The sequence below is a fragment of the Ammospiza caudacuta genome, chromosome 14, assembly GCF_027887145.1.
Source record: "Ammospiza caudacuta isolate bAmmCau1 chromosome 14, bAmmCau1.pri, whole genome shotgun sequence".
NCBI classification, from domain to species: Eukaryota; Metazoa; Chordata; class Aves; order Passeriformes; family Passerellidae; genus Ammospiza; species Ammospiza caudacuta.
Window position 1 is genome coordinate 1,206,827 of NC_080606.1, and position 14,661 is coordinate 1,221,487.

General features: G+C 55.8%; 1 protein-coding gene across 2 annotated transcripts; it reads right to left on the reverse strand.

Moving 5' to 3' along the window:
• Positions 1 to 593: 593 nt before the first annotated feature.
• Positions 594 to 10,807, reverse strand: TMLHE (trimethyllysine hydroxylase, epsilon). 2 transcript variants are annotated; one of them, XM_058814112.1, is made up of 8 exons: positions 10,501 to 10,807; positions 6,784 to 7,029; positions 5,986 to 6,162; positions 5,046 to 5,325; positions 3,903 to 4,022; positions 3,313 to 3,549; positions 2,518 to 2,656; positions 594 to 1,638 (listed from the first exon to the last, which is right to left on the reverse strand). In XM_058814112.1, the coding sequence occupies exons 2-8, from the start codon at positions 6,953 to 6,955 to the stop codon at positions 1,507 to 1,509; spliced, it is 1,257 nt and encodes a 418-aa protein (XP_058670095.1). In that variant the 5' UTR covers positions 6,956 to 7,029; positions 10,501 to 10,807; the 3' UTR covers positions 594 to 1,506. The 2 variants fall into 2 exon arrangements, with proteins under 2 accessions (XP_058670095.1, XP_058670096.1); XM_058814113.1 differs by lacking the exon at positions 10,501 to 10,807 and having other exon boundaries at positions 5,901 to 6,162; positions 6,784 to 7,008.
• Between the last annotated feature and the right edge of the window lie 3,854 nt (positions 10,808 to 14,661).

Genomic DNA, 14,661 nt, shown 5'->3' on the forward strand with positions numbered 1-14,661 from the left:
TTCCACTATGGAAAGGGGTTGGCTGGAGGGGGCTTAATTTTCCTGCTGAGTTTTAAAATTGGTCCTACCAGGACCCAAGGCTGCCATTGGAGCTTCACCTGACAGAGGGCAGCTCCCCTGGCACCACCTGCCCAGCCTGGGCTTGGAAATCCCTCTGATCCCTGCTGACGCCAGGGGCTCACTGGGGATGGGAAGCACTGGGGAGGGAGCACTGGGAGCATCAGGGAGCTCAGCCCACAGCAAAAGCAGATTTCAGGACTGTCTTGGCACCACGATCTCTACATTCAGTGTTTGGATTAAACAAGAGCAGCAAGTTCAGCACCTGTGCACCTGCACTGCCCCTGCCCTGAGGACACAGAGCACCTCACACAGCACAGCCAGGGCTGAAGGGGCCCAGCCCTGCTTTAGGGTCTGGTCAGAGCAGAGGGAAAACCCCAAAAGATATGGCAGAATGAAAAATGTCCAACAGCAGGACTGGCTTTTGTTCCTTACCCTGTGGCACTCCAGCGTGCCACATCCCAGGAGCTGAAAGGCATCTCTGAGTTACATTCAGTGGAGGAGAATTTTGGGAAAAAATACACCCAAAGAGTGAGTTTCATGCACCAGAGTTTCATGATGATGAGCTAACACCAATTCCTTAAGAAAGGATGGAAGAGGAGGCACGGTGGGAAATTTGTCAGAAATCCTGAGGCTGCTGAGCATTGCCCTCAACACAAGTGCAGTGCAACAGGCAGAGGGAACAGCAGCATGGCAGTCCTGGAAGTCAAGGAAAAGTGGGAATTCCATCCCTCATGTAACATTGTCATCTCTGCTTCACACCATGCACATCTTGGTGCTTCCCTTTTCCTTCTCTAACCTAAACCTTCTCAGAAATGCTCAAAGCACACCAGGATCTCTCCAGGCCCTCTCTCAGGCAGCTTGGCTGCTTTATCAGTGATAAGAGACAAATCTCAGAGATTTCCACTCTGCTCTGCTAAAAGTGCCCTAAAACTGGCAGCTGGAAAAAAAGGCTGAACAGGGAATCCTGAAGGCACTTGTTTGGAGGAGCACTTACTGTGGTGGGATTAACCACAACTGAGCCACCCTGGCTGGGAGGGCCAGGCTGGGAGCACGGACAGCAAGGGCTGCCTGTGCTCAAAGGCAGAGTGTGATCCCAAAATATGGTACCACAACCTTTGGTTTCCACCTGCCCCCTGGCCTGAGCAGGCACTGGGAGCTGCTTGGAGAGGGTGGAGGTGCCTGAGGTATTGCAGTGTCACAGAGGGCCTGGAGCACCTGGGGAGGCACCAGCCCAGCTGGCCTGGTGTGGAGTGGGGCTGGGGGCTCCTGCCTCTCCCAGGGCTGGCACTGAGGGGCTCTGGCCTCTCCCAAAAGTGGGACTGGGGGCTGCCAGCAACTCCTAGAGGTGAGTCTGGGGGCTGCCTGCCTCTCCTGGCAGTGGCACTGGGAGGGTCCTGCCTCTCCCAGAGGGAGGGGCTGGGGCTGCCTGGCTCTCTGGAGGCTGGGCTAGGCCTGCAGCCCCAGCAGGCGGGCAGTGTTCAGCACGTCATCTCTCGTCAGGTAACACCCACAGAGCTGCCGGTAGCCGGTGAAAGCCTCCCGGCCGTGCAGGACACGCCAGTTATCCACAAACAGGACCTGCAGGAAAGGGAAAAGGTCATCAGGAGGACAGCAACCACAGCAGGCAGGGCCAGTAGCCTCTGGCAGGGCAGGTCCTGGGGATCCCTGGACACTGGAAGAGCAGGTAAGGGTGCACCACAGTGAGCAGGAGCCTCCTGTTCCACATTGGCACAGGTGAGGCTACAGCCAGCTGTTCCACAGGATCCAGCACAGCTCTTTCACCAGCTCTTTATGGAGCCAGCCTAAAAACACATTTTGGGGTTTCTTTGCCTTTCTGCTGGAGAGGAAAGAGTTCATCAGCAATAGACAGTGGCCAACTTATCACTGAGTCCCAGAATGCTTGGGTTGGAAGGACCCTTAAAGCCCATCTTGTTCCACCCTCTGCCATGGGCAGGGACACCTTCCACTATCTCAGGTTGGTCCAAGCCCCATGGAACCTGGATTTTAACACTTCCAAGGATGGGGTAGCCCCAACCACCTGCCTCTGCGGTGTCACTTACCCATGTAAGGGCTCAAACATAACCTCAGAACTGTAATTTTTTCTGGAAGAAGTGAAAGCCTGAACATTAAGTGTTCTGGCGTCTCTGCTCCTGAGGATTCTCATTTCAATGGCTGGAAACTGGGACTAACTTTCCTCTGAGGCAGAGCTTGAACTAAACATCTCTGCATCTCTGCCTCACCTGTTAGCTCATACTGCTTTAGGACAGCAGAAAAACATGCAGAAGCCACTACTGTTAACACTGGAGCACCCAGAACGAGGAAAACTGCTGGGTATGGCAGTGCCCAGACACCGGCACACCCACGGAGCATCCTGCCCTTCTCCCTGTGCCAAACCCAAGGGATTCAGCTCCCAGTCCCACCCTGACCAGTGCTGGAGGATGCAGCTCCAGGTCCCACCTTGCCTGGCTTCAGTTTGACCCAGAGCTCGTTGTGGGGCCGGCGCAGCTCGGCCGTGAGGGCGCGGTGCGCGTGGTACCAGCGGCGCACCACGTCATGGGGCACCGTGTTGATCACGGCACGGTCGTAGTTGTTGTACCTGCAGGGAGAGGAGAGACAAGAGATTGCCCAACACGGCTCCAGGTGCTTCCAAGGGAACCTCAGGAGCCTGTGGGATTAGTGGGTGTTTAAGGGAGGCTGCAGAGGTGACCAGAGAGGTTGTGCTGCCAGCACAGAACTTTGGGAACACAGCACTGAGGGCAAGAGAAGTTTGCTATCAAGTGTACACCTGTTCTTCCTGGTTTTCCATGGAAGGACATGGCAAGACTGAGAGCTGCTTAGAATAAAAGTGCAAAGCAGTGCTGGACAACCTCTAGAACTGAGGCAAACTGGAGTTTCAAAACTCAGCCCAAAATTCCTTTGGAAGGGATCACTCTGCACTCTCCCTGTTCCCTGTGTGCCAGGATAGTTTCTAGAGGCTTCTCCAGAGAAGGGCTGAATTTTTCTGCATCTCACATAGAATGAAATGAGAGTTTGGAGCTGAAGGGAGAATACCAGGAGTAAAAAATCAAAGTTCAGCACCGACACCCATCTTTGTGTCAGTGGTGCTGACGCTTCCTCTAAAGAGAGGAACACAGGGTGTTCCTGTGGTTTCATCCCTGCTCATCAAAGATACACTGCTTTTCAGCCCATGGAACATTCTGGAAAACCACCACCACAACGCCCTCTCCTCCCCAGAGGCCTCCTGGCCATTACCTGATGAGGTAAAGCTCGTTGTTCCAGGGGTAGACGTTGAGCACCGGCCCCACTCCGATCATGTGGTTGTGGCAGCCGCCCACGTTCTCCACGTACTCGTGTTTGAGGGGCACCTTGGCCAGCAGCTCAAAGTGCTCTGGGGCCTGGTGCAGCACCTGCTCGGCCGCGTGGAACCCGTCCACCAGCAGCGTCCGCCCGCCCGTGCCCTCGTGCTTCAGGCAGTGGAACACCTGGATGCTGCAGGGAGACAGAATCCGAGAGCAGTGACCTTGGCTGCCTAAGCCCTGGGCACCAAGCGCTCCCTGAGGACACAGCCAGGTGTGGATGGATGCACCACCCATCCCTGCTGCTTCTCCAGACCCAATTTCACATGTTCTGCTGGGTGAGGAGGCAGCAAACTGCCTGTGCTGCATCCCAAACCTAGTGACATGAGTCTGGGCACTTCAGGAGCTGCAGGATGAAGGCTGTGTCACCCAAAATCCAAACCCAAGAGGCTGTGGCTGCTCCATTCCTGGAAGCATCCAAGGACAGGCTGGATGGGCCTTTGAGCAGCCTGGAATGGTGGAAGGTGTCCCTGCAGCAGCACGTACCCACAGGGCTCCTGGAAGTAGGTGGTGTCTGTGTGCCGGTCCAGGGCCAGCTTGGTGTAGGCTGTGTCTCCCCGGGAGAAGTCAGAGGTGAAGTACCACATCCTGCCATAAATGGTCTCCCTGGAAAAGAGATGGGCAGTTATCATAGGACAGTGTCTGGGTAAGGCACATCCTCCCCTACATTTGAGTCATTCCCCTCTGTCCCATGCACAGAGTCATTAAAGCAGAACAACTTCACAAAATTCAGATTGTCAGGGATGGTGCTTCTAATCCCTCTTCTGGTGTCCAGCTCCTCTCTTTCCTCCCCAAAAGACTGGTGATGATGAGTCTTCCCCTCCACAACCACTGATGTTTCCATACCAACCACCATCCCCAGTCATGGAAGTGACACAAGGAGGTGCTAAGTGCAGCCAGCCCTTACTTGTAACCACACAGGGTTGCCCAATAGTTCCATTTCTTCTTCCCAGTATCCTCCTCCAACATGCACAGGAGGGAAGGGACACCAGGCAAGGCCAAACAGCACTCAGGGGCTACAGGGGGAGGGTGCCTGGAGACAAAAGCTGGCTGGATATTCCCTGAAGCCTGTTGTTTCCATTTGGAGTGACTGTTCATTAGCAGGAATCCTCCTTTTCCAACTGCCCCAAGCAAATCAAACTGTTTCTGCAGCTTGGATAAAGCCCTGAGCCCAGCCCCTGGCATACCATGCTGGCAGTGCTTTACACAAACGCAGCACCAACACCTCTCACTGTTTTTCTCCAGCAAGAGCTCCAACTGGTCTTTGATCTCCCTGGCTCCCAGGGCCAGGCTGCCCTCACGACCCCTCAAGTCATAACAGGAAATGTCTCTCCTTGCAAAGCCCTGCTCTTCCCAGCCAGCCACTTCCTTCAGTCCCTCCTCTCTGCACAGTCCCACTATCACAAAAGTCATGGGATGCTCTAGAGCCAGCTCAATGACTGAGTGATTCACAGCTCTTCCATAAAGGAGGGTGGATCCCACAGTAGGATCCTCCATTCCAGGTCCAGGGGAGCAGCCAGAGCATTTGTCTGCAAACCAGGCCACGCCACACAAAACACAGGACAAGGAGGCAGCAGCTTTCCAAACAGAAAGAAAACAAGTTTATCCTTCCCAGGATAGCCCAGATACCTGATTATGCTGATCCTCTTTGCCAAGATTTCTGTGTCTTCTTTGGTGGGAGGGACATTCTCCACGAAAGCAATCCCGTACAACAAGAAGTTCTGCAGGAATTCCTTCAGACCCTCGTCTGTCTCCAGGAAGCTCCGGCAGTCGGTGGAGGGGACCTGGGCTTGCTGGTAGATCTCAGCATTCCAGAGGATGCGGGGGTGCATGACCTGCTGCTTCTGCCCCTCGTAGCTGTTCCTCGCCAGCCACTCCAGCCCGTACCGTGTCACGTGTCCATCCGGCCCTGGCACAGGGACAAGGGCAGAGTCACCAAAATCCCACTGGCCAGCCCGACATCGTGGCACCTGTCAGCCCAGGACAGGCCTCACCCTTGTCACCTGTCTGGGGATGGGTCCTTTGCACCCTACTGCCACCCAAAATATGACCTGAAAGGCCACAAGTCCTAAAGGTGTCATCATTGCTGCCACAACTCCAAATTCAGGGCAGCTGCTGAAACCCTCTCCAAATTCCCAGCTAACTGTTGCATCTGCAGTGGTTTTGGCTTTTGTTGACAGGCCTCCAAGGACAACCAAAACCCTGAAGTCAAACCCTCAAATAAAAGGAAGAAAGCAGCTGGGAAAGTGAGGAGAAAGGACAGAGAACAGGCATGGTGAGCAGGGCTGACAGCTGCTCCCACAGAACAGGGAAGGAAAAGAGAAGCAACCATGTCATGCCCCATCTGTTCACCACCTGCACTGCTGGGGGAGTTTGACCAACCCAGACACTGCAAACACACAAGAAGGGCTGGGGGCAGGAAATCCACACCACTGTGATGCAGAGGTGTGCTTGCAGTGACAGCAGTGTCTAAAACCTGCTCACAGCTCAGTGTCTTCCCAGCCAGGCAGATCTGGGGGTAATGCCGTCCATCAGCAGGCACAGGAGGGCAGAGGTGCTCAGGACTCACAGGTGAGGAAGAGTGTGGTCTCATCCACCCGCACAGCCTGGGGCTGGATGGCCAGGTCCACGCTGGCCGTGTCCAGGCTGCGCTGGCTGGTCTTGGCGTTGTAGCAGGAGGCGGAGCGGCAGTGATCCCGCAGCCACACGAAATCCAGGCGCATCACGGTGCTGCCGTACCTCAGCTCTGCCAGGGAGGGGAGCAGAGGAGGCTTTGGGGCAACAGGGAGGACAAACAAAGCCAAGAATTGAAGCCCAGAGCCCACACTGTGTCATCCCAGTTACGGGGGATGCAGTGGTATCCCTTGAGATAAATTGTCACAAGAGGAAGACCTGACAGAGGATTTTATCAAAGGCCTGGCTCCTTTGCTTTGGAGCCACTGTGTAAAATGCTGAGCAATTCCCTTTGCTTGCAAGTGACTCAAAGTACTGAGATCCCACTGGCCTCAGCTGCCAACGCTGAACAAGGCTGGGCAGCAGAGGTGGGCACACATCAGAGCCGAGGGGGCAGTGCCAGGGAAAGCCTAAGTGTGGCACAGAAAATGGTGCCTGACAGGGCACGGCTCAGACAGTTTTTGTTCAGGAATCCCTGGATCTGATTACTTATTTAGCAGTGCCTCACTTATCATAGAAGACAAGGCTGCTCCACCCTTTGGGAACTCCAGCAGGGAACATGAAACAGCCCCCAGTGTGCATCCCTCTGTTGCAGGCTATTTCAGAAGGAAAGCACACATCATTCCAGGGAACAAGGGGGAATCCCTCCCTGCTGTCCCTGGGCACACCAGGAGCACCCTCACCCAGCACCTACCGAGATGGTCTTGGTGCAGCTGCCAGGCACAGCAGGGGGACGCTGGGGCCGTGGGGTGGCAGCGTGCAGGGACAGCCAGGACAGGCCCAGGGCCCCGGGGCAGCCACGGCCAGCGATGTCCGGTGCTCCCACGCCGGCCCCGGAGCAGCCACGCCAGCCTCTGGCACCACATCCTGCCAGTCAGCAGAGAGGCGACAAGGGGACTTGGATGTGGCACTCTGTCCTAAACCCCAGCAGGACACAGCCCTGAGGAGACACAAAGGACATACCAGGATCCCGTGAGGGTGGGCAGGCCCTGGCACAGGGTGCCCAGAGAAGTGGTGGCTGCCCCTGGATCCTTGGAAGTGTCCAAGACCAAGTTGGACACTGGGGCTTGGAGCCACTTGGGCTTGTGGAAGGTGTCCCTGCCCATGGCAGGGGGTGGAATGGGATGAGCTTTAAGGTCCCTTCCAACCCGAACCATTCCATGATTCTGTGATTTACCAGGCAAAGCCAATCCAGGAGACACAGCTGTGTTCAACATGCAAAACAGTGGCAAAGCCTCATCTCTGAAGGTCTTGTCCCCCCTCCAGCATTCCCAGTTTGAATTCACCATTCCTGGATGGAACTGCAGTAATCGGGGAAGCAAAGTGACCTTGGTTAGGGAAGCAATAACAGAGGAATCTGGTAATTAGGCCAGTTCTAGAAAAAGCAGGCAAAACAATGAGGAGGAGGAGGAAGATCTCTGCTGCTGGTGAAGGACACAGCTGGCATGAAGGAGAAACCACCGTGATTAATTTTAGCATAGAGGTTAGAAGGCGATTTCTCCAAGAGAAATTTGTAACAACTCTTCAGTGCAAAGAGCAAGGGCAAAAACCTGACAAGTTTTAAGAGATGATGCCTCAGTCTAAATGCCTGTCATGTTTGTGAATTTCTGGGGGCCAGGTCTAAACCCAGCAGGATTTTAACAGCACTTTGAAGTGCACTGAAATGTGGTCTCTCTGGATAAGACACAGGCTCAGAAAGCATTTCTTATCCTAGACTTCTGATTTTCCTTCATTTTCTTATCTGGAGAGTCCAGGCACTGGAGCTCTGGCTGTCCAAGCTGCTGCTGCTCTGCAGAGACCTCAAAAGCTGCTGATAACAACCAAATCCACAGAGGTGCCACATTCCCAGCAGCAACTTGTTAAGCAGGATAAAAGAATGCAGACATCCCTAGGGAGAAAAAGTGGGAATGTTTTTGAAGAGAAGGTTTGAGATGAAGGCACACTGACACACTTCAGCCACGGAGCCCTTTCCATGAGAAATTTTCCCAACATTCAGTCTAAATCTCCTCTGGCACAGCTTGAAGGTGTTTCCTCTTGTCCTATCCCTTGTTACCTGGGAGAAGAGATCAAACCCACAGGCTCCAGCCTCCTTTTCCAAGATACCCAGTTCCTGTTCCTGCTGCCCAGCTCTGAAAATCTGCTACAGGAAGAGGAATGAGCCTCACCTGACACACAAATCTCATAACCAAGAGAAGAAATCCTACAGCTACAAAACTCAGCAGCTGCCCCTGATTTTTATCAGCTTTAAAATCTTAAAGAAATTAGTTAAATCCCTGAACCAACAACTCACAAAGATTATCTGAGAGAGAAGAGAAAATCTGTCTAGTTTGGCTTTTGGATCCACTATCCCAGTGAGGGGTAGAAAACAAGGAATCTAAACAAGAAATCTTGCCTGCACACACACAGAGGACCCAAAATGCCAGGAAAAGGCTCACCCACAAATCCATCAGCACATGGCCTGTGCCTGGGCCAGCTCCAGCCTTAGTTTGATCTTTCCACACACATTTCTTTGATCTCCTCCTCTCCCAATATCAAAACTGAGAAGGAAATTAACACAGGTAATGGGAAGTGACCCAGATAATTAAACTTAATCAGGGAGACCTCATGTTGCTCTTCCTGGAAGAAAACACCACAGGCAGCCCAGTGAGAGCCTTAAATTCAATCTTTCCAAGACCTACTAAAACTAAGAGGCATTAAACTCCCAAAAATCTGTATGATTAGGGAGGATTTATAATTTTTGTTGTTTCATCAGAGCTAACAGCTGGATGAGCTACATGAACAGCAAACTCTCTTCCTGCACCTCCTGCTACCTCACCTTTATGCTTTATGCGGTCCAGACACATGGGCAGCAGTGAAATGAGAGAATTCCAGACAAGATTTCCCTCAGAATTCGAAGGGAAAGGGCAGGAGGGAGCAGAAATTAAATGCTCAGTGCATAAACACACATGGTGGGTGACACAGGACCCACAGGGTGAAGGAGACAACAGTCCTGGAGGGAAAAGCAGAAACCTCAAGTCCATTGTGATTTGAGGAATTCCCATCAGTCTTTGGAGAGAAAGGACAGGAGATGCTGTGGAAGGAGCAGAAAGGAAGGCTGGGAATCACAGAATTTAACCCTAACCCTAACATCGCAATTTGTCTCACAAGAAACATTTCAAGGAAACAAAACTGGGTTTAACCTCTCTGAGAAAAAGCCACAGTCCCCATTCTGGGAAAAGGAAATGGTGAAAAAAATGAGTGACCAAACAGTTTCAGCAATGGGAACATCTAAGAAAGGAGAAACCCACACACCTGGAGGCTTTCACCAGCTTTTAGCCAAACCCTCCAGGGCATGAGATGACCCTGCTGCCCTCCCTGCCCTGCTCCAGCCCTTCCAGCCTGTTTGTCCAGCTCCTCTGAAAAAAAAAAAAAAAGGTGTTTTCTATGAAAAACACCTCAAACATTCAGCTGCTCACACTCACTCAGTTTTTGCTTCTGGAAGCAGCTGGCTGGAACCAAGGTTCCTGTTCCATATGGAACAGGGAGCTGTGAGAAGCACAACAGTCCAAAGTGTGGGAAAGGAATTTGGATTTTGATCCTCTGGGATCCTTTAACCTGATAGTTCTCTCTGCAGTGAAGGAACACCAAGAAAAAGAGAAATTCTGCAAAGGCTGAGCTGCCCTGAGGACTCTGCCAGAGCAGGCAAGATCACCAGCCCAGGTGACAAACCAGATCCCCCAGGATGGCAGCACCTCTTGGACAGGACACAGGCAGAGTTTAACAGCCTGAGCTGACTCAGTTAATTACAATTAATTACCACAGAGACAAAAAGCAGACTGGCTGTTCCCTGCTGAGCTCCTGCCCTCACCCTGCAGACAACTCCATCAGATCTCAGCTGCAGGAACCAGATTCCTCTTCCAGCCCTTCCCCACATGGGATTTCAATGAAATTAAGGAGCTAATAAAGACATCCCAGGCACTGCCAGCTTCACAGCTACTTCATTTTCCTGGAAGCAAAGGGAATTATCTGCTCACCCCACGTTTCACACTGACCACCTGATGGCAGGCCCCATTCCCAGAATCTTATTCCACCATCCCGTTTGCATTTCTCCCAGGCAAAGCCTTCCCAGGCCACACTGCTCAACAGAAACAAGTTCTAATTCTGTTTTTTTTTTTTTTTTTTTTTTTCCAGCAAAGCAGCCAGCCCTGATGGCAGAACCCCCCAAGAGGAGTTACTCCAATAAACTCCTATTGCTTAATCACTCCATGCTCTGAGTCCTGCCCGGGCAAAGAGGAGCCAGGCAGCTCTCCCGGGCAGGGTGGGGGTGTGTTTTTTCAGGGAATGATGGAAAACAGCTCTGCCCACGAGCTGCAGCCTTTCATTCCCTTTCGCTGGGACCGTATTTCCCGTGTGAGCCCGGGGCTGGCATTACCTGGGACCCTGGAACGGCGGGCGGAGCTGCGGGACGGCGGAGCGAGGTTCAGCGGGCTCGGGATGCTGAAGGGATGGCCGAGGGGCTCAGCCGAGGGGCTCAGCTGGAGAGGCACAGGTGGAGGGGCTCAGCCGAGGGGCTCAGCCCGAGGGGCTCAGCCGAGGGGGTTCCGCAGGGTCAGCGCCGCTGCCCCGGGCTCTCCGCCGCTCCTTCCCCCTCCTCCGCCTCCCTGCGCCCACCAGGCCGAAAGCGCCGCTCGGAGCTTTCCCACATCGGCCACACCTGCCCGAGGGAAGCGGCGTATGGGTCACCCTGGAAAGAGGGGAGAAAACAAGGAAAAAAGCGACGCTGCAAGCGGGTCCCTTTCCCAGGGGACCCAAGCGCAGCCCCCGAGCCCCGCGGGCAGGACCAGCCCCGCTCCGAGCTCAGGGGACCGGGGGACACCGCGATCCCGACCCACCTCGGCTGCTCCCCGTTGTCCCGGCGCGGCCTCGGTGCCTCGGAGCGGCGTTGCCGGGCCCCAGAGCCCGCAGGCGGCGGCGGGGCCGGGTCGGGAGCGGGGCCGGGGCCGCCTCAGGCCGCCCCGGGGCGGGGCCGCCGCCGCCATAGAGACACGCGGGGCAGAGCGCCCGCAAACCATAGAGCCGCGGCGGGACGGGGCCGCCGGCAAGCGGGACAGGACCGGGACAGGAAGGGGCCGCCCCGGGAGACGCCGCGGCTCCGGCGGCCGTTCCGGTCCGGGAGGCCGTGGGATGAAGCGCCGCAGGCGGCACGGAGCTCGGGGAAGGGGATGGAGCGCGGCGCACCCCTCACGGGGACGCGCGGGTGCCGCCAGCCCGCGGACAGCGCCGGCTGTGACGGGCTCGGGCACGGAGCGGCGCTGCGGAGTGCTGCCCCCTGGCGGGCAGGCGGGCACATGGACAGCGAGAGGCGCGGCGCTGCCCCGTCCCTGTCCCTGTCCCCGTTCCTGTCCCTCTCCCTGCCACTGCCTTGCCCCATCCCTGTCCCTATCCTCGTCCCCGTCCCTGTCCCCGTCTCTGTCCCTGCCACTGCCCCTGTCCCTGCCACTGCCTTGCCTCGTCCCCGTCCCTGTCCCCGTCCCTGCCCCTTTCCCTACTCCCATCCCTGTCCCTGCCTACCTCTTCCCCGTCACTGTCCTCCCTTCTCCCGTCCCCGTCCTTCCCCGCTGCAGCCGGTGCGGTGCCGGTGATACACACATCACCTTTTGGGTTACTAAGCGCTGATTTTCATCCAAACCGGCACACTGGCGTGCGCGCCGGGCAGGCGGCGGGTCCCCGTTGGAGGGCTGCCTTGGCCCGGCCGTGGCGACTGCCGCCCCTCGGGCCCCTTCCAAGACCCCCGGCCCCGCAGCCCGCCCGACCCTGCCCTTCCGCCGCCGCTCTGGAGGGCGTTCCCAGCCCCGGAGCAGCGCGGGGAGGACCCGCCGGGACCCTCGGGGCAGTGGCTCCGGTCCCTGGAGCTCCGGGTTGCTCTGCAGCACGAAGCACTCGCAGGGACTGAGCTGGTGGAACAGAAAAAGCTCCAGACGCGGCACTGGGAGCGGCAGGTGGCACTGGGGAGAATAGATGACACGTGGGGACACAGGAGCACTGAGAGTGGTTACCTGGGGATTAGGATGAACCTGTCAGACACAGACAATTCCAGAGTGGTTTGGGTTGGAAGAAACCCTAAAGCTCATCCTGTTCCAACTCCCTGCCATGGGCAGAGACTCATTCCACTATCACAGGTTCCTCCAACCCCATCTAAACTGGCCTGGAACAGGGGACATCCAAGGGACATTCTAGGGACATCCTGGTCTGTGCTTGACCGTGCTGGTGCCTCCCTGGGCAGGATGAGGTCTCAGCGGCGCCTCCCCGGTACCTGTGCAAGCAAACCGCCCCAGCGAAGCACTGCAGATACTCCCCAGTGCTGTGCTGGAATTTCCACGCCTGGTTTTCCAAGATCCAGGTGTTCTGATTCGTTCCAGGTTCTCTGCCGTGGGTATGGGGGCAGAGTAGTCGCTCGCTGTCGCTGTCCTGGCAGCGAGGGGACGCGCTGGTGCCACCGCGGATTCCTGATTTCCGAGTGTTTTTCAGGAAAGGGGTGGGGGCGGCGCCTGGAACAGGCAGAGGAGCTGTCGGGGATCTGCTGCTTCCCAAAACCTCGGTGCAGCTCCCGCCGGAGATAAACAAGTTAGTCACTGTGTGAGCTCACGGCAAAGGCATCCCGGCCTCCATGAGAATTTGTCACAGGCCCTTCCCGGGGTGCGATCGTGTCCCGGTACCGGCTCCCGGGAGGAGGCAGCGGATGCGATGAGCAGCTTCGTGCTCGGGCAGTGCCTGTCGCCTGTCCCTCGGTCCTTCCTGGCAGGAAACCCGGGCCCTGCTTCCTCCGTACCCGGGCACAGCCCCTCGGACGAGCAGGGACTCACTGGGGATCCAGGCGAGTTCCCGATGGAAGTGATGGATGCGGGCAAACAGGATCCAACCGTGCCCGAGCTGAAGGGCTGGGCTGGGAGCTCTGGGGGCTCTGGGGAGGGGGATCCCCCTTCCGTGGTGTCCACTGGCTGCCTTGGGATGGGCAGTGCAGCAGCACTGGTGTGGCCCCTGGGTAGAGCTCATAGGGTTGTTTCTCCTCGAGTGTGGAGCGTGGGGGTCTCTGGAGCTCAATGGGATTTGTGGTCGCTCCTGTGCCCCACAGGTCCCGTGGGACAGGGACAGGCAGTGCCGGGCTCCTCTTGGAGGAGGCCCATGTGCCCCCCAGGAGCCCAGCACTCTGGGATGCACCTGCTGCTTGACCTCAGCACGTAGGAACGCATGTGCTGGGAAAGAAAGTGCCTGGGAACTTTCTGGGGATTTCCCAGGGAGAGCTGGGATCTGGGAATTTTCTGCCCTCCCCCTTGTCCCCTCCTTCCTCACTCAAACACTGCTCCCGAGGTCACAAACGGCTTTAAAAAAAGCAACAGCCCACACAATGCTCTTCCCTTCTCCAGAGGGTGCTGGTGACGAGATCCTGCATCCGGCAGGGGATACGGAATTAGCCCCGTGCCTGGGAAAGGCCCTGCCAGGCCCTGCCAGCTGCTCCCACACCAAGGGGCTCCCGTGGCCACGCGCAGAGGAAAAAGACTCCGGATCCTACAGGTGCATCCTCCCCTGGGCCTGCTCCGTGGAGTCGTGCAAGAAATCCGTCCCCCTTCCCCACCCCAGGATTTCTTGGAAGTGGCCTTGGTGGTGCTGATGTCAAGCAGAGCTTTGGATGACGTGCAGGGCACATGGAGGTTTCCCTCTGCATGTGGGGGATATTTCTGGACAAGGTTAGGACAGGGAGTTAATGTTTTCCAGGAAATCTTGTGGCAATTTCCACAAAAGCAGCAGGAACCAAGGGTGGCTGAGCCAAGGAGATGTTCCTGGAAATAGTTTGTAGGGCAAAAGCTCTGAAAAATATCGTTGTGGGTGTTGGAACAGTTTAATGAATGACCCACCTCACCCCTGCCTGACATGAATGATCCAGCAAAACCCAACCCAACCAATCCAGTGGAAGCCAACATGGATGCCCCAACCCAACATGAATGACCCAATCCATCATGAATTACCCAACCCAGCATGAATTACCCAACCCAACATGAATGCCCCAACCCAACATGGATGACCCAACCCAACATGGATGACCCAACCCAACACAAATGCCCCAACCCAACACCAATGACCCAACCCAACATGAATGCCCCAACCCAACACCAATGCCCCAACCCAACATGAATGCCCCAACCCAACATGGATGACCCAACCCAACATGGATGACCCAACACCAATGACCCAACCCAACACGAATGCTCCAACCCAACATGAATGCCCCAACCCAACACAAATGGCCCAAACCAACATGAATGACCCAACATAACATGAATGTTCAATGTAATCCAACATGAAAAACCCACCTCAATCTAGCCTGACAGGAATAACCCAACCTAACTGGCCCAACACAACCCAAAATGAATGACCTACCTAGCACAATCCCATGCAAAAGATCAATGTCGCCCAGCATGAGTGACCCACCTTGACCTACCCAACCCAACATGGTGGTGCATGGACTGGAGCTCCAGATGGCTGGTCCTGATCTACCTTTGCTATTAGAAGGAAACAGAAGCCAGTGGGGCACTGT

What these genes read in the sequence shown, in the direction of transcription:
- TMLHE (XM_058814112.1), bottom strand. Translation starts at nt 6,955, where the DNA reads ATGTGGTGCCAGAGGCTGGCGTGGCTGCTCCGGGGCCGGCGTGGGAGC. An exon ending in AAGAGGATCAGCATAATCAG is followed by an intron (nt 4,023 to 5,045) that starts GTATCTGGGCTA and finishes TCTCTTTTCCAG; the next exon opens with GGAGACCATTTATGGCAGGA. An exon ending in AACGAGCTTTACCTCATCAG is followed by an intron (nt 2,657 to 3,312) that starts GTAATGGCCAGG and finishes CTCTCCCTGCAG; the next exon opens with GTACAACAACTACGACCGTG.